Source organism: Lonchura striata, chromosome 4, assembly GCF_046129695.1.
Source record: "Lonchura striata isolate bLonStr1 chromosome 4, bLonStr1.mat, whole genome shotgun sequence".
Classification (NCBI taxonomy): domain Eukaryota; kingdom Metazoa; phylum Chordata; class Aves; order Passeriformes; family Estrildidae; genus Lonchura; species Lonchura striata.
In genome coordinates, this window is record NC_134606.1 from 72,367,145 (window position 1) to 72,392,793 (window position 25,649).

Genomic DNA, 25,649 nt, shown 5'->3' on the forward strand with positions numbered 1-25,649 from the left:
TTATTCTTTTCCTGGTCTTTGCTGTACAGTATTGTAACACAGCCACAAACCCATTTAAAACAAATACCTAGGTTACAAAAGGATGTAAACGCTCAAAAGCTTGTCCAGTTCTCGGGGAATAAACGGAGCTGTGAGACAACAGCTCAGCTTCCCTAGCACTTGAGGCATCTTGTGCTGTCAGTGGGAATGCCAGACACAGCCTGGAAACGACAAGGAAAAGGACAGTGCTGCAGGCCTCAGTGCCGGGGAAGGCCTAAGGAAGTAAATGAAGTCCAGGGCAAATCCCTGTTTACATTTTGCAGCGCAGTAAATAAGGGATCACCAGGGATAACACAGGGAGCTCCGTTCCGGCACACACAGGCTGGGAGACACGGGATGCGCAAGGAACAGGCGAGACCACGACACTTTGGCCGAGGATCGGCACAACTCGAGGTCTCACTCGCAATTAACTTACAGTTAACTTACAAATAAACACCTTTTGCCGTCGCTTCGCCAGTGTTTCAAACGCCACTTTGCCCACCGTCCCCCGCGCCTGCCCGGAGCCCCCCCGCCTCTGCCAGCGACCGCACGGAGCCGCGCAGGCGCCGCAGCTCGAGCCGCGCGATGCTTCCGCCAGGGAAAAGAGTCCCCGCTCTCCCCCCGCCCCCCGCCCTCCCGCTCCTCCTCGCAGCCACCGGGCCGGTGGAGAACCGGGAGGGGAGAACCGGGAGGGGAGAACGGGGAAGGGGGAGCCGCCTCCAGCCGCCGGCGGCCTCGCAGATCCCCGGCGCGGGGCTTTGTCCGCCGCCGGCGGTGCTGCGGCCCGGCGGCTCCGCGCTGAGGGGCGCTCGCGCCGCCTCGCCGGCGCTTCTTCCTCCCTCCCCCCCTTCCCCTCCCCGAACCCCCCGGGAAGCGGCTGGCTGCGGGCTGCCTCTCGCTCCCCCTCCCCTCCCTTTTCATTTTTATTTTATTTTATTTTAATTTAACCCCCCCTCCCTCCCTCCCTCCCGCGCGGCGGCGGCCCGCCTAACCCTCCCCCGCCCGCACAGATCCCCCCTCACCCTTCCCGCTCCCGTCATGGCGACATGAGGAGCCCGCCGGCCGCCGCGGGCATGGGCCCCGCACGGTGCTGAAGCGCCGCGGAGGAGCCCCGGCGCCGCCGCCCCGCCATGGGGTGCTGATGGCCGGGCCCCGCCGGGCACCCCGCCGCCGCGCAGGGGAGGTGAGAGCCGGGAGGGGCCGGGGCTGTGGGGCTGTGCCGGGCAGCGCCGTGGTTGTACGGGCGCAGAGCATCCTGCGGCGGTGCTCTGTGTGCCCGCGGGTCCCTGTCCCCCGCCCCGCGCAGGGGCTCGGCAGCGCATCTCTGCCCCAGCTGTGACTGGGCATAGCGCGACGCGCCGCGTTTGCAGCCCGAGAAGGTTGAGGTGGTGGAATGCACCTTAAAGATTACGTATCGCTGCCCCTATGCCGTGGGCAGGACACCTCCAGGTGACCAGGTTCTTCCAAGCCCTGACCAACCTGGCTTGGGACGCTTTCAGAGTTGGGACACAGCCTCCCTTGGGCAACCCGCTCTAGCGTCTCACCACCCTCATTTGTAAAGAGTTTCTTCAGATTACCGAGCCTAAATTTCCCCTCTTTCAATTTGTACCCATTACTCCTTGTCCTATTACTACAGCACCTGAGGAGGAGTCTCTCTCCAGTTTCCTTGTAGGCCTCCTGGTTTTGGGTTTTGTTCTCTTGTCTCCGTGTACTTCATGTGCAGAGATGGGCTGCGCTCTCTCCCCACTTTCCTCTTAGCTCTCCCGGCTGCGATGGAAGAAGTTCCCTTGAAGTAAGAGCAGCTTTGTGTGCTCTAAATCCATTTCCAGAAGGGTGAACTGGAGGGAGCGAGATTGCCGAGTGTTTTTGTGTCTATGGTAGAAAGCAGAGGAACAGAAAAAATTATCCTGAAAGCTTGTCCATTGAACACAGAAAAACCTGCTCTCCTGTCCTCCCCTTCTGACTCTATGAAGAAAAGAAAAAGGAACAATCCCCCATTTTACACTCTTAAAATAAGGATCTTAGACACCAGGCTGATTCAAGCCTGAATTTAAAAATTATTTCAGCATCAGCCTTTGTCTGCTCCTAGACTTGTCTTTCTGTGGTGTGCTGCAACAGCATGTACATGGCACAGCCCCTTTTAAAGACGGAAGGGGGAGATATTTTTTTTTAATAATGTGTTTCAGCTGAGCAAGATGCAAGTGGTGCTTGACACACTTGGGAAAGGGGAGCATCTCCCCTTTCACTGCTGAGGTGGCAGCTGTGCCCCCCAGCTCTGCCCCACTGCAGCTGCACCTGGAGCCCAGGTCAGGCAAGGTGAGGGTGCCTGTAAATCAAAAACCCAATCGTGGCATCTTTTCCTTGTCTTGAGGGATGGATTTTGGATCCCTGCAAACGATTCAGATTTGGTTTTCAAGTAGTTTGGCTGGCTCGTAGGGCAGGAGGAGGGCTTGTTCTCATCAGTGCCTACACAGACCTCGGCGTGGGATGTGGGAAGTTGATTTTTTGGCTTCTCCCCAGCAGGAACTGAACTTTCACATGGAGGGGGGAGGTGTGTATACAGATACACACACAGAGTTTTAATTATCCTTCAGCCCTGCGTGGAAGTTACGCACAGTTTGATGTGGCAGGACTCATCCTAGCTGCTGCTTTTACTGTGTCTGTTCTGTATTCCCAAGCCCTGCGCTTTATTTGGTCTGGGACCCTACTTAAAAATGCTGCTGGTGGCTGTGGTGAGAGCCCTGCCCTGTCCAGATCCCATCCACACAAGGTCCTCCTTGCTGGATGCCAGCCGGGGCCGGGCTTTCCCGCTGCTCCACGTTTGGGGTGTCACAGAGCTGCAGCCCGTGCTGCTGACAGCCCGCGTGAGCAGGAGCTGCACGGCACTTCTCTGGCTGGCCCTTGGGAGCTGTGTTTCCCTGCTTCCAGACCTGTCTTCCATCTTACAGTAACCCTTTGATGCAGTCAGTATTTGTGAGTGAATGAGTTGTTTTCCTATTTTCAGGTCCCGGTAACATGTACCTACATTTATCAGTTTAATCAGGGGTCAGTCCAGGCGTGACACTGTTCAGTGCTGCTGTCTTTGCTCCTCTCCCTGCCCTGGGAGAAGCTTTTTGGTGGACCGAGTGTTTACAGCTTTGTAAAGCTTTGAGCATCTCCTCTGTAATTACAGCCCCTTTCATTTTCCACTCTCAGCCTTTCTGTGCTCACCTGCCTCTTAGCATCCCTCATGCAGGGACCGAAATGAGACCTCCAGCAGCGTCTCTGTGGTGAATGGTGCCTTCCCTCAGGGCCTGCTGGAAGACGCTTTCCCGTGCACACCTGCAGCCATGCAATGGTTAAAGCAGTAATTAGTCTCCACCTCATGCTGAATTGGCTTTTGGGGAGCATTTATATGCACAGGTCTAATCATTGTGTTTTTACGAGGCACTTTTTAGATTTAGGAAATAAAGTTCAGCATCACGCCGGTGTAAATGATCCATTTGAACTGGGTGATGGAAGGGATAGATAAAAACATCTACAGTTTATGCTACACTGAGGGATTTTAAAATGGTCAGGCAGGACCCGTGGCCTCAGGAAAACCAGATGTCATCTTTTGTGTGCCAGATGATAACTCTTAGGACTCAATTGCCTGAGCATGGACCAGACTATGAGTGAAGAAGACCTACATCCCCAGATGGAGTGTAACACGGCTGTGGGATCTGAATTCCTCCCCTGCAGTACGTAGAATGTGTGCCCAGAACTAACTTGCCCTGGAACCTGTCTGTATTTGCCATTTTTCTTCTGCTCCCATGACTTTGTGGGGCCTGAGGAGCTCCTGACCAAAGACCTTCTCAGCAGCACACTCCAGAGAAGCAGCAGGAAAGGCAGGGAGGTGGAGTTTAAGGGAGATTCTGCTAAATTGAAAATAGCTATTATTGTGCTGCATTCTCAAAGAAACTATTCTCAAAAGCCAGAACAGCACAGTGAAGTCATTGAGATGGAAGGAAACCTCAGGTGTCTCCAGTCTCTGTACAAAGCAGATGTGGTCTGACATTTTCCCTTCCTGTGTGTTTGCTGACTGCGAGTATTATCGACACTCATTTATTAACCACAGTGGGTATTTGCACTTGCTGTGCCATAAACTCCTCTAAAAGCTCACTCATAAATAACATGCTCCATATTGCTCAGCAGCCCAGACACCAAACATCTTTACCAGGATGATGGGAGCTGATGGGAATCTATCTGCCAGAGGCTTTTGGACCTTTTTGGTGGTTCTTCACTGCACACAGCGAGACCCTGTTTTCTTGGCTGGGGTGACTTGATTACAGTGGTCTGTTAGACAAGAACTTGGCTCCTAAAAACTTGAACTTTTACACTTTTAAATAACTCTGACTGTAAATCTCGGTGTTGACATGCTCCTAAGTGCAGCCACGCAGCCAAACCATCGAGCTCAGCTTAGTCTCCATTTGTGAGAGCCCTGCGAGTGTGTCCGTGCATGCAGTGTATGCAGGAGCAAAGCAGGATTCACACAACTGCTGTGGGAGCAGGAGCACTCCAGCTGCTGTGCAGACTGCCACAGACACTCTGCTTCCTTCCCCTTCATCTGTACCCCACCCCGAGTTCCCATGTCTGGGTTTAGTTTACTTTAGGCTCAGGACTGGTTTTAGGTTGTCCAGAACTGGTTATATCAAGGCTATCGTAGGACAGGAGAGATGAAGACACGGGGAAGAGCCAGAGCTGTGCCTGATCCATGCTGTTTTAGTGGACAGTTGGAATTATATCCTTTCCTGCATTGTCTCAACAAGAGGCTAATTAGTCAGCAAGCTGGAGCTCCTGGAGGATAATTAAGCTTTATAACTGTGGGTTCTCTTTGGTTGATGAGAAAGAGGAGGCAGTACCCTCAGAGCACAAGAATGCTGCTCTGCAGCTACTGTGCTGTACCTCATAATTGATCTATTGTCTCAACAGCAGATAATTCCTCATTTCCTCATAATTATCTCTTTTTACTGCCTCACACTGTATTCTGATATTAGCTGTAATCACTAATTTATCCTGAAGCCAGTCAGAATCTACAAAGCAAAATATTGGCCTTGGTGAGCACAGGCTTTCAGACAAAATTCTCTTTTGTTGTTGTCAAGAGGAATCAAGCCGTTGTAGTCAGGCATTTTTTGCATGTGGATGTTGAACTGGGTATAAACTTGTTTGGTTTTATCACTGTTCATTGATGTTAATGACTGACTACTGCCAACAGACAAGAAGAGGTACTGCTGAATCCTGCCTCTGTTTTTGCCCACAGAGGCATTGTATTTATTTGGTTTCAGGGGATTATATTACCCAAAAGGTGCTGCATGATGCTTTAAATTCCGAGTGCCTGTTGGCCCTTGCCTCTAGAGAGTTAGTTTTTATGGGCTTGAAAGCCTCTGGCCGTATTTTATGAAATTACTGCTCTCCCTCCTACTTTGTGAGGTTGGTTTTCCTTGGAGTGAGTTCCTTCAAGTTACTGTTGATTTATACCAAGTCACGTTGGTGATGGGAGAAGTGAATCATGTCCTGCATGTGCTGCTTTGAGGAGACTACCAGTGAGACATTACATAACGCCAGGTTTGGTTTGCCCCTTTTTAAAAAATTTTAAAGCCTTCCTGCTGCCTGAAGAACAGACAAGCTGCTCTGGGCTGCTTTGAGCCTTTAGCCCTTGGGATCCCCAAGTGCTTGAGGCTGCAAAGTACCTCTGAAGGTCCGCTTGTCTGAGGCTCCAGTCTGCACCATGCCCAAACACTCTTTCAGTGCCTCCACGGATGGAAACTCCACAGCCTCTCTGAGCAACCCAGCCAAAGCTCTGTCACCCCCACAGTAAAGAGAGGTCACCAGTTGCCACCCTCTGGACACAATCATTCAGCCTCTCTGCAATCCACATCACTGGCTGCTTATCCACACCCTACTTCCAGCCAGGAGTCTGCCCAGACTTTCCTTGGCCTTCCTCTTGCTACCCAAGTGCTCAACCCCTGTAGTCTCTCCCACAGCTTGCCAGACACAATTCAGCTGGGCTTTGGCTTTTGTCTGACCTCATCCCCAGCTGCCTCCACTATCTCATGGGCACTGCAGTCAAGGCAGCCTCTGACCCTCACAAATCCCAACAGGCCCCTCCTTGTAAGAGGCTGGGGGTCTGGTGGAACCCCTCCATCCAGGGTGCTCCTGGGTTCCTTGTGCTCTGCCTGCACAAATCAGTCATCAGGAGCCACCACGGCACCAGCATCTCCTCCTGGCAATAGAGCCTGTACCCCTCCTCTGCAGCACTCCCAGGTCATGGGAGCCATCCCACCATCTCTGTGATCTAAGAATGTATTCTTTCACCTGCACACACCTCTCTCTCCATGTTACCTCCCCACACTGTTCATAAGCAGACACACACCTCAGGGAAGCACCCCAAAATACTTTCCCTACCAGAAGGGGTGTGGGGGATTTCTCCAGAATGGGACCTCATAGATCTGGCCTTGCTTACATACAAATGCTGAAAGTGACCCCACCTAAGCAGCATTTATTGTTATTTTTTTGCCTTCCTGTCATCTCACCCCACATGCTTTGAACCTGTTTTGTAGTTAAAAATTTTGAGGTGGGGCAGAAGGTTTCCTTTCAGTGCCTGCTTCCATCCTTGCCCTTCTCCCCTGACACTTCTCTTACCTTGGTGGTGGAGGTGACCACTGCCTGCTTCTCTGGTGCAGATGGGGCTGAGGCTCTGCAAGCTGCCGAGCTCCAGAGAAAATCCTGTTTGTCCATCTCCCGTGAAACTCTGATGTGGTGCAGCCTGCTCACTTCCTCCTAAAACTCCTTCACTTGGCACCACGGCTCTTCCAGGACAACCAAACCTTCTCCAGGACCAAGGCCCTGGGCACTCCCTGGTGGGAACTGGCCCGGTGGTGTGCCACCACCATGCCTGAGACTGGCTATGCTGGAGCAGGGCTGCCAGAATCCTCCTTCCCAGCAGCTCTGGGAAAGGGGCTGCTGCTGCCTCGAGCTGCCTCTACATAGACTGAGCCCAGGTGCTGCTGAGTGGGTGCTTGGCTCTCCCTAACTAGGGGCAGCTGGTGATGCTTCGTGGAAGCTGCTGGGGTTCCCTCAGACTGCTGCCGAGCCCTCCATTTAGTGGCTCAGCAACAGCAACACCCTCGGGTTCTCAGAAGTTCACATGTGTTCCCCAGTAGTCCTGAACCTTGTCCCCAAAATCCAGGGAGTCCTGAGCAGAACCCAGAGGCTGCCATGCAAACCTTGGTGAGTTGCCTGTGGGAGCTGCTCATTCCTTTGCCAGTGGTGCACAGGGAATTTGTACAAGGCTCAGCCATTGCTGTCTCAGATTTATCTGTCATTTACATTGGAAGAAACATAAAAATAATGGGGTCATTTCAGCACTCATTTCTCTTTGCTTTATTCTGTCTGGTGCTTGAGTTCAGAACAAGGAGATGGCACCATCTTTTTGGTATGTGACCCTTGTGATTGTCCCAGGCTGACTGTCCTTGATCTGACACCCCAGTTCAGACAGTAAATGATCACATTCCTGACCTGTTTCTGAGCCTTGGGACAAACTCTGCTGCCAAACAATAGCAGGGCCCATTCCTACTGAAATCTGTCCAGTGGCTGATTTGTATAAACCTTGTGAGGAATTTACATCTTCCATTCATTTTGAGGTTCAAATAAACCAAAATCTCGGAGCAGAACTCAGGAAAATATATTGAGTTTCATCTCCTTTTTTGTATCAACACATACGTTCTGCAGCTGGAGCTGTTCTCCTAGGGCTGAATCCTGAGTTTCCCTTTTATCCTCAGTTTTCTTGGTCTGTTGCTGCCACAGCAGGGAAAAGAGCTGTGATTAAAGCAGCCTGTTTGCACCACTTGAAAGCTGTGGCATGGAACATTTAAGCCCTTACTGACCAAAGACCTCTCTGGGCAAAGGCTGCTTGAATGGACTCATCTTGGCAGCTGCCAGACAAAAAGGAAATGCAGACCTCCACCTCCTCCTCCTCCTCCTCCTCCTCCTCCTCCTCCTCCTCCTCCTCCTCCTCCTCCTCTGGCCCTTCCTACCAGAGCCACTAGCACAAGGAGTGGGGCGGGCATGGGTCTGGAATTACACCCATCTCACCAGGAGGGAAGAATGGTGACATTGTCTGAAAGTTCAGTCAGGAGTTCATCTTCTACCTTGTTTTTTAAAAGTTCCTACTTTGGAAAATACAATTTTAAGTTTCCTGTAAACAGCAAACCTCTGACGTCAGTCACAAGGCTGGGGGAATGAAGGGGAGCAGCGATCTCTTAACAGCCCTTTTCCAGAGGGCTCCTCCTTCCTAGCTGCTAAAAGGACCCTGGGAATTCTGTTTCAAAACAAGATGTAACAACCCCTCCCCTCCCTCCCATCAAAACACTGCTCTGCATTCCCTGTTCGACCCGTGGTTTTAGCTGGCAGGTTCCTTTAAAATGTTTGGAAAAATTCATCTGTTTGGAAAACCAGCACTAAAATGAGGTCAGCTTTATTTGCACTCCCAGGAAAAATCTGGTTGGAGGAGCAGAAGTGGCGAGTGTGTGATGTACATGAGCCCGCCTGAACGATGCTGCCAAAATACCTCACAGCGTTGCCTTTGTACCAGGTTGTGGGAGGCAGCTCGGGCTGAGTCACAGACAAGTGGCAAGGGCCCTCTTCCTCTCCCAGCCTCCAGAAAATTGCCTCTTTCCGAATTTGGGCTTAGGCACGGCTCAAAGGAGCTGCTGGCTAAAGGTGTGAGATCACCTGCAGGCCCTTAGTCACTTAGTGCTGCTCCTGGGGAGGATTCTTACTGGGCTTGGTATTTGACCAGAAGGCAGTTTGTTCCTCCAAACAGACTGGCTTACTTAGGTGTTAACGTTTGAAATTACATTCCCAAACGTACTTTTCCCAGCTATTTAGCTTGAAAAGTTGTTATTGTCTCACAACACTGTCAAGCTGTTTCCATTGGCCATTTATTTTGTACATCCCAAACCAGCTGATTTGAACCCACACTGGTTATCTGTTCATTTATTGCTGTCACACTGGGCTGTGCTTTGGCATTTCCCTCTGGCCAGCACAGAGTTCCAGACTGCCTCACTGCTGGGGCACGAGGAAAGAGTTAAGCTAAGAGAAAGCCCCAGGTACTAAAATTAACATCCATCCCAGCCCCCGGCCACAGCTTTGAAATTTCTAATCACAACTTGCAGTTAGACATTTCTGCTAGCAGTAGGCTTGGATCCTTTGAAATCACAGATGGCTGGCTGGAGCTCCGAGGAATTCAGTCTCCTCTCTTCCTTCTGCTTCGCCTTCCCCCCTTGCCCAGAAAAATCTGTGTGCAGGTCATCTGTGAGATTTTACTACTGCTTGCTAAAGCTGAAGCAGACTTGGCTGCTGGTCCCTGAAAATATGAGGTCTGCAGAATTTGGTGTGGTGCTTCAGCTCTACTGGAATTACTGCCCTTGTTCAGAACTCCCACCTGGATTGATGTGCAAAACAAATATAATGGGGTTTGGTCTGTCTCTAGCCCTAGAAACACTGTTAGCTGTTTACAAAATGAGCTGTGTTTAAAAAGCAAACAAACAACCAACCTCCCCCCCCCCCCAGCAAACAGAAAACAAGCCACCATCAGAATCAAAGAGGATTTTGTTACTGCCCTCAATTATTTCAGTGATCTTGTTTGTAGTTCAGTTGTGTGAGGATGGTTAAATAGCAACTGGAGGCAGGAAAATCAGGAGCTGTGTTAGAAGCTTGTCCTTCTAGTGGATAGTATGTTCCTGGAGCAGAATCTTTTGGGTGCAGGAGGCACTTCTTACAGTCACTGCAAGTGATTACAAAACCTAAAAATAAAAAAGCTCTTCTATTTTGCATCCCACATGAATGCACCCCCAAACTATGAAGTGTTATTTGGTCAGGGAGTCATCTGCCCCTATTCCTGCAGAAACTGCTTTTGGAAACTGTAGCCTGCAGCACTTGGCAGCCTAAAATCTCTCCAGGGAAACTGAAAGGCACTTCTTTGAGTCAAGGTAGCTATAAACCTGGACCAAAGAGAGATCTTTAGCAGATGAGAGATCTGTATTTTATGGACCAGCTGGGGTTGTGTACCATGGATAAGGAGGTGATTTTTGATGCCTCTCACAAATGAAAACCTCACACCAAGGTTTTGACTCTCTAATTTCAGAGCAAGATCCGACTTGCAGCTCCTCACAGGAGGCATAAAAGGCAGTGCCTTGACCGGGCTCACTTCTCCTTTAGTAACTCCCCAGCTGTTCTTTAAGAGATTTCAGTGCAGCCAGGTGACCTTCCAGTGAAGATCAGGAACTGTTTGAACAGTGCTTGAAAAACTCCCAAGGTAACCACAAGGGAAAAAAGCCCCAAACCCAAAAAGCCAGCACCGTGGAGCTAAAGGTTAATTGTAAATCAGGAAAAGAAGCAGAAAGCTGGGGTGAGTTAGTTAATGGTGGCTGTCCCAGCTTGGGCAGTTCCTCCAGCTCTGGGTGCCTCGGTTGCAGAAAAACACGGAAGTTTCTGGCTGGAGGAAGTGTTTGGTGTGGGGACAGGCTCAGGCCTCCTGCTGGCCCTGCCGTTGTCCGAGAGGTGCTGCCCCACCAAAGGGTTCTGCAGTGCTGCTGCCACTTTTCTGGGCTGCTCAGGTCCTGAGCTGGGCAGAGAGGAATCCATGTGCTGGGTTTTGGGAAGCTGTGCCAGCCCTGCTGTTCCTCATCCTCTCGGAGCCTGCTCTGCCTGTGCTCCCTTGTGCTTTGGGAAGGCTGCACACAGTCCTGCTGGCGTTTTTTTTCCAATGGCAGCATTTATCTGATGGAGAGCAATGTAAATGGAGATGCAAACTGGATTCAGCCCTGGGCTGCTTGGCCAGGCTCCCGCCTGTGCTCTCTGCTGGAAAACTGCGCACCACTCTTGCTCCAAGGGAAACTTTCAAGCGTCATTCCTCTTCTCTTTTCCCTTATAAAGGTTATTGTGCCTCAGCCCTCAATTGAATTAGGTCCCTAGTTCACAAAGGAAAGGTTATTTTCCCCTCTCTTTTGCCCTTGGCAACCGGAGAGCAGTTGGCAGCAGCGCTCACTAAAGATGCCCCTTGCAAGGCCCTGGGTGTGGCGTGGCTCCAGGGACACCCGAGCATTTTGCTGGGGCCACTGACCAGCCGAGGTAGCACAGGGACAACCTCAGAGGGGATCAGGGTAACTAAAAGCTCCTGTCTGCTTCCAGAGGCCTGTGAAACCCATTTGTGTTGTAAACATGGTGGGAATGTTTTATCAGTTACAACAGAAGAAAACAGCCTGAATTTTTTCCCTGGGCTGTCTCCAGTGATTTGGGGGTTGGCTAATTACTCTCTCCTTCCTGCAAAACTGAGGAAGAACCATCAATATTTCATATGAAGAGACATGGCCAGGCTAAATAAAGCTCCTGCTTTTTTCCTGACAAGTGTGTAGTGAGCTGCTCCCATTCCCCCGGCTCTCAGCACTGCTCCCAGCCTCAGCCTCTGCCGTGGGTCTGCTCCCAGCCTTGCCACATTCCACCTGGTGCAGTGCCTGGCACAGCTTTGCTGTGAGATGGTGAAGGATCCAGACCTTGGGAACTGGCCACAGGGAAAACTGTGGCTCTGATGGGAGGCTCATGAGGTGCTAATGAAGCCCCCGAGGAAGGAGCTGGAGGGGAGGCTGTGACTCTGTGTCCCTGTTTCCCCTTCAGCCCCATTTACAGCGAGTGTCCTCAGGATCAGCCCCCGGTTTAAAAAACAAATGCATGATCGAGTAAATGCATGTAAATAAGCTGTGGTTGGAGGTTCTGGAGTTTCACTTCCCTAGGCAGCGTCTCCCTTTGGGCAAGAGAGGAATTTTTCATAAGGATTTTTCAGCCCACAGTGGCCGTTTGGGGGCTGGTGAGAAGAGACACGCCACAGAGCTGCAGGAGTCCTTTTCAGGTCTCCTGGTTCCCAGGTGTTCTGTCTATTCAGGGACACCTGGACATCTCGTATAGGGATATGCCAAGCCAGTACAGGCTGTCCCTTGTTCATGGAGCAAGATTTTTTTATATAGAAATCTAATATAGAAGGGGTTCCTGTTCAGGACAGAGGGCCCTGAGGTTTGTTTGCCACTTAAAACCTTTTGGACTCTTACGTGGGACTGCAGTGTGGTTTATACCTGGTGCAGGGTGTGTGAACAAAAAATAGTATTTGTTCTCTGTCAGTCTTGATCTTTAAGGTTTCCTTTAGCTCTGGGAAAGCACCTTGAATCTTCATTTGCTCGGAGCTGCTTTTGTCGTTATTTATGATAAGGGATTGTTTTCCCTGTGAATTCTGTTTTATTTTCTCAGAGTCAGCACCTTGCTTATTTCCTGTAAATACAGCCTGGACTGTTGTATTCACATGAAAATGCCTGGTTACTGTTTGGCCAAATCCACCTTGGGGGAATTGCACAAGGCCTCATGCAGAGAATCGGGAGTTTCAATAACTTTCCCATGGATTTACCCTTAATTTACCATTTCCCTCTTTTGCCTAAGTGAGTTAACACTGCCAAGAATCTGTAGCCATAGTCCTGGTAGGCAGTCTCAGAACTACTACCTAAATAAGCTTTTCCATCAGATCATCCTCTCTGTTTGAGAACAGGTGGCAATCTGTTGTCTTTAAAGAAATAAAGGGCAAAAGCCTTTTCTCTGCCTTGTGTCTCATTTGTAATGGACAGGTTTTTTGACAGGCTGTTACTGCCGAGCGAGGCTGTGCCAGGGCTGCAGGAACAGTTCCATTTCCTGCACCTTTATTCCCCTCTGCGCCGCCTTTTGCCTGCACAGGCACAGCTCAGTGTTTCACCCAGCTATCTTTGGTTTTGCAGGTAGCTGTATCCAGCTGGGTGGCAGGTGGATCCAAGGGTTACCATGAAGTTTTCAGGAGCCCTGGAGAGCCAGAGGTTGTCTCTCCTTCTGGAGATGGCAATCTCTAGGGAAGCTCAAATGTGGAAAGCACATGTGCCGAAAATTCAGCCCAATCAGGTAATGTCTGTCCTTCACATCATCCATCCCAGCAGAGGCAGGAGACTGCCTGGTGGGGGTTGGTGTGGGGGCAACTGGAGGTGTTCAGGAGCAATTCCATTTCCTGACACCTGGGGAATCAGCCTCTGAGGGAAGCGATTCCCTCTTTATTTGATGGACACACCTGCCCCAGGGGTGCAGAACACACTGCACAGCACACGGGGTTAGGTCTCTGCTGGGCTCATGACAGCACACACATATACATTGTCCTGATTAAATTCATTGTACAAATGGTGGGGATCATTAGCCCTGTTTCTGCTGGGCACCACCTCTGCAACCGTTCTTAAAAGCAGCTTTGTTTTCTTGGAGCAATTCACTAATGGCAGCATTGATGTGATGCCTGCTCCAGGAAGAACCCCACTGAGCCCAGCAGGTCTATTTATAGAGCAGGGTGCAAGCTCGTGTCAAGGGAGGCAGAGCCAGGCACTGGCCTGTTGCAGTGAGGAATGTTCTCACAGGACTGGAGGAAAATTCAGGGTGGAAGAGCCCACAGGGGCTGCGTAGTCCGGGCCCCGTCGTGTGCTGCAGGGAGGTTGGACCCAGCTGCTCATGGCCTCACCCAGCCCAGAGTGAGTTTGTGCTCCTTTGGGAGGAGGCAGTGTCCCACCTCAGCACTCACAAACACCTGTGAGCTCCACAAAGCTCTGTCTGAAACAAAATATGGAATGTGAGGATGCTGCCACAGAATTTCTGGCCCTTTGTTGCTGGGTTGGGCTGAAATAAGCACACTGAGGGCCCGGATCCAGGCTTGCTGTTGTTGCACCACATTAAACCTTCACACAGGTAAGTGAGCTTGCCATCAGAGCTAATCCCTGTCGTGTTTGTTTCCTCTGTCTGGCAAATAAGAAGCTGCTGCTGTTGGGTGGGAACAAATATATTTTAAGGGCCTCAGTATTAGTTCTGTTAATCCATGTTTCAAACAAGTGATCTGGTTGTCAGAGGTGTGGAGTGTGTTGTAGCTGTGGCTGTCTTGAGGCACGAACATCTTAAGACTCTGGCTTATAAGCAGCCTGTCATTCCCTGCTGGCTGCGCTCCTGGGGTGATTATATTGCAGGGAGGTAAGATTACAGGATAACAAGATAGGGTAGGGACTCAGGTATAACCAAACCAGATTCATGGGTGAAGATTTCACAGGGATGAGGTGCTTGCCTTTCTGCCTTGGTGAAGTTGGTTCTCGTGGCCCAGAAACCATGTGCCTCAGGCAGAATTCCCAGCAATCCCTCCTCTGTGCTTGCCCTTGCTCCTGGGATTTCCAGCCCCAAAACTCTTGTCTTGGTGTAACCTTTTTCTTCCTGTTTTCCTACATGCCAGCTCAGACACTGACACTATCAGTACAGTAAGGGATGTAGCAGCAAGGGATCAGTAACTGGGAGTGGAAGCTGCATGTGTGAGTGTGAGATGTAGGAAGGCCAGCGGGAGAGAGGAGAGCATAAACTCAGCTGCCTGCGTGGGGGAAACCCGGAGTTGGGAGGCCACGGGGCAGCTGAGAACACTCCTGTCTGTAAGCACACATTTCCCTCTGTTCCTGTGGTTCAGGACACCCAGCTTGTCCAACTGTCCCCTGTTCCCCAGCCTTCACATTGACGATGGTGCAGGCACGGACATGCAATGTGAATTGTCCTGTTTTCTGTAATATCTGGGAGAAGATCAGATTCCCTAACATCCACTGCCTTCTCCTGAAAGCAGCTGCAGCAGCCTAAGACCTCCCTTGCACGACAGTGTTGTTTATTTCCCGTGGCAATGGGGAAATCTGCATCCTTCTGTGGATCAGGTCTGGCACCCCCAAGCATGTGGAACTTTCCATTCCCTGTTCCAAGGGTGGATCAGCTGCACGGAGGTTTAATGGACTCACCTGCTCTGCCAGTGACAAAACGTTGGGTGCGTCTGCAGACATCCAGTGATCTGATTGGAGACACTAGGGAAGTATTTCTGGGGAGAAAACTTTCTGGTTTGACTCTTAAGGAGACATTTTTTGTTATGGTGTTTAAAACCAGAACAAACTCAGTTTCTAAATATGTGACAGTCGAGGTTTTTGACAGGAAGAAAGAAACACACATTTAAAGAAGCAGGGAGACTTTCCATTTTTAGGATGGGGTAAAGAATCTGTTAAGAGTCTTGGTCCCTGGTGATTTCATGTACCTGATTGTTCTGTTTTGTTTGTACTTGTATAAAAATTCCAACTCCCTCCTTTAAACACAGGCCAGTGTTCTGGGTATGTGCAACATACCAAAGCCAGATCTCACAAAGGCTTTTCAGCCTGAAAAAAATAGTGGGCTGAGTTTGGAACCTCTTCCTGCTTCTGAATGGATTTGGATTTTTCCCTTCTGGTTCCCCTTGCCTCCCCACCCTCCTCCTCCCCCATGGGTTATATGAGATGCAGGTGACATTCAGGAGTGTTCTTGGGATTAAGCTTGAGAAATGGAGCCATAAAGACTGGTCAAAGGTTGATTTTTTTCCTGTTACCCAGTAACTTGGTGGCTGAGAGGGACATCAGTGGAGATTTTTGAATTTATTTTTTTATAGAAAGAGAGTGTCACTTGTGTCACGCCTCCTTTCTTTCCTGCCGTGGCTCAATCTGTCTCCCCACTTCTTCTCTGTAGCTCTTGAGGAATCTAGAGAGCTCAGCTTATTTCCAGTCCTAATAAAGGTCACCTGCTCACTGCCCAGGTGCCCACAGGGACCAGGCAGCAACAGAGGTGGGGAAAGAGCAGAACACCGGTCTGGGACAGGAGACATTACAGAAAACATTATCAGCTGAGGTGTTTTCTCTCAGTTAGGCACCAGTAAAACAGAGTCATGTTTGACTTCACAGATAATATTTATTTTAGCCTACATATTCCATAAGTCTCAAGATATGAGATCAGTATCCTGAGAGATGATCTGCTCTGTGCTTGCCCTCCAGGAGCACCCACATCTTGGCCCCTGGTTCTCCTGTCTGGAGCAGGGATGACACACAGAAAGTACCTCTGCCCCAAGGAGGAACCTTCACTTTCCACCCAAAGGGACTTTCTCACTTTCAGCCCCCAGAGTGTCTCGGTTTTGCTTTTAATTTCAATTAACTAAGGATCAGTGACCTCGCTGCTTAATTAATTTTCCTGTGCTGCATTTTGTTATTTGTGTTCTGAGGGTGTCACACACAGGGACACCTCTGAGAGAAAGGGATAGAGCCTGGTGTTGTGTGGGAAGCTGCCTGTCCTGAACCAGGCTGTAACAACCTGTGAGGGGATTCTGCCATCCTCCTTTATCTGCATAAAGGGTCTGGAGTAGGCAGCACAAAGAGAGTCTTAACTCTTCCCAGCCATGCAGTTCTTAGGGGAACGCCTCACCTGCTGCCTGTTTTGGTGGGATCCAGCAGGAACGGGATTTGCCAGGGATGGAAGCTGGGGCTGGGGGCGGGGGGGGGGTGGTGGTGTTGAAATCCTTCCAGGCTGCTGAGGCAGAGCCCTCCCTCCCCAGCAGGAACACCACAGGTGCCATTTCCACCCCCTCCTCGAGCATTCCCCTTTCTTCCCCTGGATACAGCCCAGGTCCCTTCCCACTCTCAGGAGCACCTAGAGCAGAGCATTCAGTAACCTCTCCTGGAATGTGGTGTGCTCATCGTGCTCCTGGGCCCTGCCGCCCCCAGGGGGGCTCACATTTCACCCTGGAACTGCATCGGTGATTTTAGAAAGAACCAGTGTTCCTTGGAGAAAACAGCAGGTACTTGTTATTCAAGAGCCAGGCTGTAGCTGAGCAGCAGCGGAGGGCAGGGGCCCACGTGGAGCAGCAGAAAGTGCTGGTGACTCCGGGGCACTGCCAGGGCTCAGGGCAGAACATGGGCACTGTTACTGTCCATGCAAGGTACACCTAGCTGCTGCGGTGGTAGATGCAGCCTAAAGTATTTATTTGGTGTCAGTATTGGGGTGCTTTTTTTCTAAATTCCTGATGCTTTGCCCTCATGGCATTACTGGGGGCAGTTACAGCCCGGCTTTTCATGCTTCTGGACACACCCGGGCTGATCATCCCCAATAATCCCCATTGGAGTGAGACCAGACAGTTCCTTGGGTGATGTGAAAGGCTCCAGGAAAGCAGAAGATATTTCTGGACTGGGTCACAGGGAAGGATCTTGTGTCAATGTCTGAGCTGTGCGTGTGGTTGAAATTCAGCTGCGGTCCAAACCGATCAATGGGGGAGACACAGGCCAAACACCAAACCCAAACTGCAGGTAAAGCTGTAGCTGCTGCCTCCCCATTCCCAGGTACCTGAGCTACTGACAGCCTTGTCAGCTGTTTACAATTTTCTTTATTGTAACAGGTATGAGGTAAAAAAGTCCCCATAATTTGAGGAAAAAAATAAACCTTTCTGCACAAAACCCCAACACTCCCTCCACTCTGCTGTTGCCAAGGGGGTCTTTTGTTCCAGCTGGGAATTGCTGTACACCCACATGGTACTGAGCAAGTTAAAAAATAATAACTAAATAAAAAGTTCTGGGAACTACTCTGGAGCTAAGGGTGCCAGTGCTTGACAAACTACAAGTCACCCATCCTCTTTTCCCCAGAAAAGAGGACAGTGACACTGGAGTGAGGTTTGAGATTGCTGTAAGGAAAGTTGTCTTTTCCAGGGCAGGTTTTTGGGATGGGGTAAGTAACTGCAGGAACAGAGTGGTGACTGGCACTAGCTCCAGGCTCCCCCTTTCCAAAGGAGGCTTTGTTTCTGTGCTGAGTCACTCATACAAAGGTAACACCTTTGATCCTTTCTCTCCCCCAGGATGTAGCCATTTCTCCAAGGCAGAGGGATGAGGTCATCCAGTGGCTGGCCAAGCTCAAGTACCAGTTCCACCTTTACCCAGAAACGCTTGCCCTGGCCATCAGCCTCTTGGACAGGTTTTTAGCAGCAGTAAAGGTAAATATTTGCAGCGCCACAGACTGGAACAGATTGCTGCCCCGGTGCACGGTTGGTGTGAGCAGTGCAGGCAAACAGAAATGCTTCCTTCCCCCGGCCCCGCCTCGCCCTGCTCACACGGGGGTGGGCAGCACCTGCTGTGCTCGAGCCACAGCTGGGGGGGTTTGGGCACTCGGAGAGCCTGGGCTGACTCGGGAAGGCAAAGGCAGTGCCCAGGAGCCCCAGGCCAGCAGCACCAGGGACAGGCCCTGCTCACCTCTGTGGCTGCATTCTGCCCCTTTGTACCACCCTTAAAATGCTGGGGCACCTGCTAGCAGGAAACCAGCTGGAAAAAAAACTGAGGACAGGTTGAGCCTAGCAAGGGGGGTGGTGCAGGAAACTGGGGAAGAAAAATGAGTGAAGAAAGCTGAAATACAGACAATGGCTTTTGGGGGAGTAGTTCCCTACCAAGCTGCTTTACAGCCTGATGGACTCCATCTTGGACTGATGGCCAAGAGGTGGGAAGGAGAAAGGGAAGCAAACACAGGTGCAGGTTGTCCATGTGTCAGCTGTGCCTTCCTGCTTTGCTGAACCCAACTGGAGTGGATGAGCTCCTTTGGGTTTCAGGCTGCTCCTCCATAGAAGCTGCTTAAAAAGGGGGAAGAACATTTGGGCTCCCTGCAGCTGGGCCCTGCTGCCCCTCTGGCCCCTGTAGCTGTGCTTTGCACCTGCCAGGTGACCACACAGTGTGCTCCAACCTGGAACCCCTGGGCTGCAGCCGTGAAGTCAGGCTTTGGCAGGCTCTCTTACCACATCTGCTCGGTTACATTGCGTGCTCAGCAATCCGTGGCCTCATCTGCACGTGTCTCACACCACACCACCAGCCTGTTGGGCAAGCAGTATCCCTTAGGAGATGGCAGCTGGAGGATGCATTCCAAGCCTATGCCCTTGCTTTCCCATGTGAGAGACTTTGGTAGGACACAAGTGACATCATTCATTAACTCACCCCTTAAATATTAATAAATATTGATCATGTCTTCGTGCAAGCCAGGAAAGTTATTATTTTTAAGAATCCAAAGCAGCTGATTTACTGTAATGCTGAGGTGGCAAAGATTTAGGTCCCTCAAGAGCCAATGCCCTGAAGTGCAGGTTTTCTTCCAGCAAGCTGGAGCCAGCCGCAAGTCTGTACTGAAAGTGTGGCACTGTGAGTCCAGAGCCCACTGCTTTGGGCAGTGAGCAGGAAGGGGGAAAGGGCCTTTGCCTGGGTGAGCTCTGGGGCTTTCTGCTCCCTGCCCACTCTTCCTCTCCCACAAAGCTCCTTCCTCTGATGCAGCTGAAATCCTGGTTTTCTAGCAGGGGCTTCTTGATGGGATTTTATTATGAACACCACCAGTCCCTTCCCCAGGAACAGACCTGGGGATTGCAAAGACTGGCTGTTACTGGTGCTGTGAATCACTGCACAGCACTCTCAGCAGGGCCCAGTCCCAGTTCTGCCCTAAAGGAATTCATTCCCTTGGACACCTGCGTGCACAAGTGAAGGGTGTGAGTGCAGGATTTTCATTTCCCTTTGCCTTCAGCATCTCTGACCATAGGCAGGAGAGCTCAGCTGTCAGGAGCTGCTCAGCTCTGCAGCTGTGCCAGGGTTTAGGCATAGCCTCTGCCTTTCCAGCCCCAGCCACTCCGGAGGATGTGGCCACAGCCAGTGGTTGTTACACTGCCAGTGGGAGTGAAGCCTCTTGTCAAGGTGCTCACATGCACAAAGCTCACCAAAAAAATCCCCCTTTCGCCTCCAAATTCCTCTTACCTTGCCTAAAAACCATCTGCTTGCTTGTGGAAGGAACCAGCTCTCCCTCACTAATCCCTGGGCCACAGTTTTGGGAACTGTAGTGTGAAATTACGAGTGTTAATTTCACAAGGGTTTTTTTTAAAGTTTTTGTGAGTTACACTTCCCCAGGCAAAGACAGTGTTTTCCAATTCCCATTTCCCTTCCCATTCCGTGTCTGACCACGGCAGCACTCAGAGCAGAGCTCCGCTGCAGCAGGTGAAGTGGCTTTTCTGTGAGGGGACGAGCTCCCCTCAGGATTTTCTCTTTGCCAGTTAGGCTGCAGTACCTAAACCCGAGCTCTCTTCCAGTCCAGTGCTGCCCACTCAGATCACAAGGCTGGCAGATCCATGCCCTGCCTGACGTCATGGAGCAGGGATTTGTGCTTGGCACAGCTTGCCACTGCCAGGGTGTAGCCAGAGGTCAGCCTGCACATCCAGAAGGAGACCCTGGGGGGCTTGGGATGCCCCAGCAGAAAGATCAGGGCATCACTGCTGCATCACACTGACAGAGCTCTCTCTGCTCTCCTGTCCCACAGGCCCGTCCCAAGTACCTGAACTGTATTGCAATCAGCTGCTTCTTCCTCGCTGCAAAGACCATTGAGGAAGATGAGGTAACTCTGTTCTTCTCACTGTGGCATTGTTGGACTGTCTTCCCTCCCAGCCCTACCTTTGCTTGCTCTTGCTGGCTGCCGCTTACCAGGACAGGAACAAAGCATTTGGAGTGATTTCTCTAATGACTGGTTCTCTCCTTTCTTTTTTTGCCTCGGTTTTTGCAGAGGATTCCAGTACTCAAAGTGTTGGCTCGGGATAGCTTTTGTGGTTGTTCTCCAGCTGAAATTCGCAGAATGGAGAAGATCATCCTGGATAAACTGAACTGGGATCTTCACATGGCAACGCCACTGGATTTCCTTCATATTGTAAGTAAAGAGCTATTGATGTTCTGTCTGCCAGTGCAAATAATGCGTCAAGAAGCACCCAGACAAAAATTCTACCTGTAGGGGAACAAAGACCTTGGAATATATTTGGAATTCCTCTGTAGCTGTGGTTTCTGAAAGAAGATGCTTTGCCAGAGAATTCCAGAGGAGACTTGTCACTCTGGATATTGAAGTGCAATATCCAAAACGTGAGCCTCCTGTCTCACCCTTTGGTCTGGTCTGGGGTGTGTTCAGCCATAGATTCACAGCTCCTGAAAGTTGTGCTCGTAACTCTTTACTGCCAATGGTTTTCCTCAAAGCTAAACACCAGACAGCAGGGAAAGAAGGAGTGCAGGCACAGAGAAAGCCCCACGGGTGGGCTGTACGTGTGGATCCATACCTGCTGCACACCTGCATGGCCAAGAGCCAGGATGCATGCATGAGAGGAGGTCAAGGGAGATGTCCTGAAGTTCTCTGTGGAATTTTTCCTCACTCCTTCCCTGAGAAGTTTGTCTAGGACCCCTGACTGCTACATGTGCACTGGAGAGAGAAGGGTAGATGGGAACACCTTTTACAGAGCCCTAGAGCCTGGTGCCTAAGGAGGTCCCACCAGAAGGGCCGCACCAAGCTTTGGTGGGTTCGGCACATCGGGTTTTTCCCCACGGGGCAGAAGTTGCCTCCAGGGTTAGGCTGGAGAACCCTTGCGTGTGTAAGCTGTTCCCCAGGCGTGCCACGGCCTGGCCAGCGCTGCCAGCTGCCCCCTGTGCTTGTGTCCCGCAGTTCCACGCCGTGGCGGTGTCCAGCAGGCCGCAGCTCCTGGCCCTGCTGCCCACGCCGAGCCCCTCGCAGCACGTGGCGGCGCTCACCAAGCAGCTGCTGCACTGCATGGCCTGTTTCCAGCTGCTGCAGTTCAAGGGCTCCATGCTGGCGCTGGCCATCGTCAGCCTGGAGCTGGAGAAGCTGCTCCCCGACTGGCTGGCTCTCATCATCGAGCTGCTCCAGAAGGCACAGGTGAGGAGGGCAGTGCACACGGAGTGGGGAGGGACCGGGGCCAGATGCTGCTCAGCGCTCCAGGCCGCCAGGGCTTTGCTGTTCCTTGCTGCCTGCCGTTCTGCTCGTGTGGGGATAGCTGGGCCTCAGCCTGGAGTGACAGCTGCAGGGACAGTGCCGCCAGGTCTCAGTCCTGACCACCTCCACTGTGTGATGGGAGGAGCCGTGTGCCTTGATGGACACAGGCCCGTGCTGCACCAGGGAGAAAATACACCAGGGAAAAACTCCACTTGTTAGTGGCTCCCCTCCATTCATTCACGGCATACAGGCAACCTTGCAGGTACTCTGGGAGCACACTCCAGCTACAAAAAACACACAGTGAAGTACTTTAGTATCTCCAAGTTCTGCCTCCTTCCCCCCACAAGGTGCAGGAAGGAGCAGGGGGTGTATCTGGGGAAGTCACCGTGGCAGGGGTCAGCAGCACATTGTTGCCAAGTGAGGTGGCCAGGTCGCTGGAGCGCTGGGAACCTGTGCCCTGTCACCCTGTCAGCGATCCCACAGCAGCCGTACCTTTGCTTGTCTTCCCACTCCAGATGGACAGCTCGCAGCTGATCCACTGCCGGGAGCTGGTGGCACATCACCTTTCCACTCTGCAGCCTTCTCTGCTGCCCAACTCTGTATATGTCTACAGTCCCCTCCAGCAGACCCTGGTGACCTGTAACAGAGGAGCGTTCCACCGCCAGCCCTCCTCTGTCCCAGGGCCGGGTTTCTCCCAGGACAACGGCCGGCCAGAAGCGCCCGTCACAGCTACAGCCGCGCTCTGCCCGCGCCTGCCCGCCCCCGCCAGCGGCTGCAAGCCAGGCTCCGCCAAGCGCAAGGTGGAAGAGATGGAAGTGGACGACTTCTACGATGGCATCAAGCGCCTCTACAACGAAGACCTGGCTCCGGAGGCAGCGGCCCTGGAGAACATGGGCTCCGTTTGCGGCGCCGACGTCTCGCGGCAGGAGGGCAGCGTGTCCCCCTGCCCGCCTCTGCAGCCGGTGTCTGTCATGTAGCTGCGAGTGCCACCACGGGACCCGGCAGCCCGTGGCCTCAGCGGGGCGAGAAGGGGCCTTACCTTGTCAGGCTGAACTGAAGGGAGCCAAAAGAAAACCAGGGAAAAAAAAAAAAGTCCCAACCCCTTTTTGAATTTTATTTCTTGTGCGGCTAATTATAGTTCCACTATTTAAGCACTTAAAAACACAAAAAAGTATAAAAATCTAAAAAAAGACCCAAAAACCAAACAAAAAAAGTAGCAAAAACCTGTTCCTTTCTAGTGTTGTCGGTTCCACTGTTTCTCTGCTCCTGTGTGTTGTAACCCATTCTCCACATCTGAGAGCTCACACATCAGCCCTGTGGAGTTGTTCCAGGTTTCCCAGCCAACTAATGCCTCTCTGATCCCATTCTCTCCCGCTCCTTGCTCCCTTTCTGCCTGCTCCTCTTTTAGTTCTTGGTCAGTCTCGTGCATGACATTCTGTCCTGCCCCACCTCCCACCACAGCTTTCTTTTGCCCTTTTAAACAGAAAACCGCTTTCCTTTATAGTTGGGTGTTTAAACATGATAATATTGAAAAACTGGATTTAAACACAAGATTAGGCAGGAAAACAACCCCAACCAGTGCTTGCAAGCTGCTCCACACTTCAGTAATTTCCACAGGAGTGTAAAGGTGCTCTGTGCCCTGCACAGAGACTTCTCCCTGTTACACTAGTTTGCCTCTCCCAGCACAGAAAGCAATTACTGGGTTTTTCATCAGTAGAACTGAAACCTTGTTTTTTCTTGCTGTGTGCAATCAGTGTGGATTCTCACCAAGGCTTGGTTGTCTCCATTTGAATAGTGCAGAGCCTGGTTCTCCCTGCACATTTCCCAGCACTGCTGGGTGAGGTGCTGGGCGGCTGCAGACACCTGAGGTTTGGAACGTGTGTCAACATTGGGCACAGAACCAAAACAACACCCTGATCCTCGAGTTTTGTGTTCATGTAACTTCTAACCAAGAGTCTGACCTTTACTGCATCTCCTCCATGTTCTCAGAACACCCTGTCCCGACTGTAAGCTCTCTCCACAGCCCTGAGGAAGGTATCGTATCCAGAGCCATTGTACTGGTGAAAGCCTTCTGGTAGCAATAAAGAAAGTTGTCCTGGATTCTCAGTCTGGTGTCGTGCTTTTCACCCAAGACCTGGCTTGGCTTTACCCAGAGGCTGCCAGGGAGCTGCTCTGTGCCAGACCCCTGGAAAGGTGACATGAGAGGTGCTGGGCAGGCAAGGGAGTCACCCAGCATGCACTCACTGCCTCTCCACCAGTTCCAGCTTTGGCCCTGGCTCTGGTGCTCCTCACTCCAGGCCGAGTGCCTGGCTGGGACAGTGCTCCATGTCCCCCCCGACCCCCCCATCCTGAAGCCCCTCCTGCTCCCTGCTTCCAAGGTACCATCTTACTGCAGCAGTCCAGCATGACAGCCTTCTCTTCAGTTCCAGCTTCTTCCTGCCATGGCTCAAAAAATCCCCCTCAAGACCACATTTCTCAGCAGGGTGTGCGTCTTCCTTCCCTTCCAGCCCTTCCTGCCATCCTTACAGTATTTTCAGTCCCTGACCTTCTCATTCCGCAGCTGTTTTCCAAAGCCAGGCTACTGAGCAGGCTCAAGTTGTCACTAGCACACTCCTAAGCAAAGCACCCTGACAGTTCTGGGGCACTCTACATCCAGCCCATGGCATGTTACACACATTTCCCAGTTCAATTACACCCGTTTCTCCCCATCCCCACGCTCTTTCTGCCTCAGGTTTAAGGGCATATTCCCACATTCCTGCTTGCAGCATCAGCACACGAGCACTCACAGAGGCACACGGGGAGAGGAGCTGGCACAAGGGTGGGAGCAGGGAGCCTGTGCCAGCTGGCAGGGGCCTGGCTGGAACAGCAGGGAGGGGAGCTGGGCTTCAGGAGAGATTTGGGTGTCGCTGGGGCAGTTTGCCATCCCAGGTGTGCAGCAGCCAGGGCTGTGTGTCACTCTGGAAAGGTAACTGTATCCTGGTCACTGTTTCCCACTCCCAGAGCCACAGGACAGGAGCAGGTTGTGCACTGCCCCACATTGAGCACCGCCCTGGCTTGTTACCAGCCTTAAGGGGAGAGCTCTGTCTTCCAAAATGCACCCAATTCACAGCATCACTGTGGCTCTCCCAAAACTGCCCCAGACCCTCCCGGCTTCCTTATGCTGCCTGGAGCCAGCCAAGCCCCAGTGCTGACTTGGCGAGCTCTGGGAAGCAAACACCAGAGGCAGGACTCAGTGTCCCTGGCTGCTGAGGCAGCTCTCCCAGTCCCGAACACAGGCATGCCCCAGGGGCTGCAGAGAGAGACATGTTTTATTCCCTTGCTGCTGCCCACAAGCCCACCCCAGCTCCCTTGTGCCTCCAACACAACAAGGCTCAGGCACAAATCCTGTCCCCGGTCCAGGCATCCACCTCTGCAGTGTCCTGTTGTCCTGGCACAGGCCCTGGATGCTTGGCATCTCTCTGGCTGTGGCACTCGACATCATCCCATTGTTTTTGTTCTTCCCTGGAGCAAGTGCAGCAGCTGCGCCCTTCAGTGCACGCTGCACGGGCCCCATCACCTTCAGCAGCAGGCTGACTTCTATGCTGCTCCTGCTGCTGGAACACAGGGGCATGCTGGACCACTGCCAGGGCTCCCTGTTTCCCACAGGAAAACATGCCCTGATGCCCTTGGCTCCTCACATTCATGTGACCTTCCCACAAACCTCACAGCACCCTAGTGCTTCACGTCACAGCCCTGCCCAAGATGCCAACACAGGATCTGTGCTCCAGCGGGTCCAGAGCAGTGCAGGCCAGGAGCCCAGCATATGCCACAGGAGCACTGGGATGAACCCACTGCATTCCCAAACCCAAGCGTTTGCTCAGTGTCCCGAGCCCAGGCAGCTCCCCAGGCACAGCAGCCACATCGTGCAGAGCACTGCTGCTTGTTCCCAAGTGTGT

At 51.8% G+C, this 25,649-nt stretch overlaps 1 protein-coding gene and 1 long non-coding RNA gene across 3 annotated transcripts; one reads left to right on the forward strand and one right to left on the reverse strand.

Moving 5' to 3' along the window:
- Positions 1–1,035: 1,035 nt before the first annotated feature.
- On the forward strand, positions 1,036–23,814 carry CCNI (cyclin I). 2 transcript variants are annotated; one of them, XM_021531584.3, is made up of 7 exons: positions 1,036–1,201; positions 12,852–13,008; positions 17,795–17,929; positions 20,269–20,343; positions 20,509–20,649; positions 21,427–21,657; positions 22,230–23,814. In XM_021531584.3, the coding sequence occupies exons 2-7, from the start codon at positions 12,895–12,897 to the stop codon at positions 22,689–22,691; spliced, it is 1,158 nt and encodes a 385-aa protein (XP_021387259.1). In that variant the 5' UTR covers positions 1,036–1,201; positions 12,852–12,894; the 3' UTR covers positions 22,692–23,814. The 2 variants fall into 2 exon arrangements, with proteins under 2 accessions (XP_021387259.1, XP_021387260.1); XM_021531585.3 differs by lacking the exon at positions 21,427–21,657.
- On the reverse strand, positions 20,926–22,300 carry LOC116183589 (uncharacterized). The gene is made up of 2 exons (XR_004148223.2): positions 22,207–22,300; positions 20,926–21,998 (listed from the first exon to the last, which is right to left on the reverse strand). It is a non-coding gene; the product is annotated as an uncharacterized LOC116183589 (long non-coding RNA).
- Positions 23,815–25,649: the final 1,835 nt, after the last annotated feature.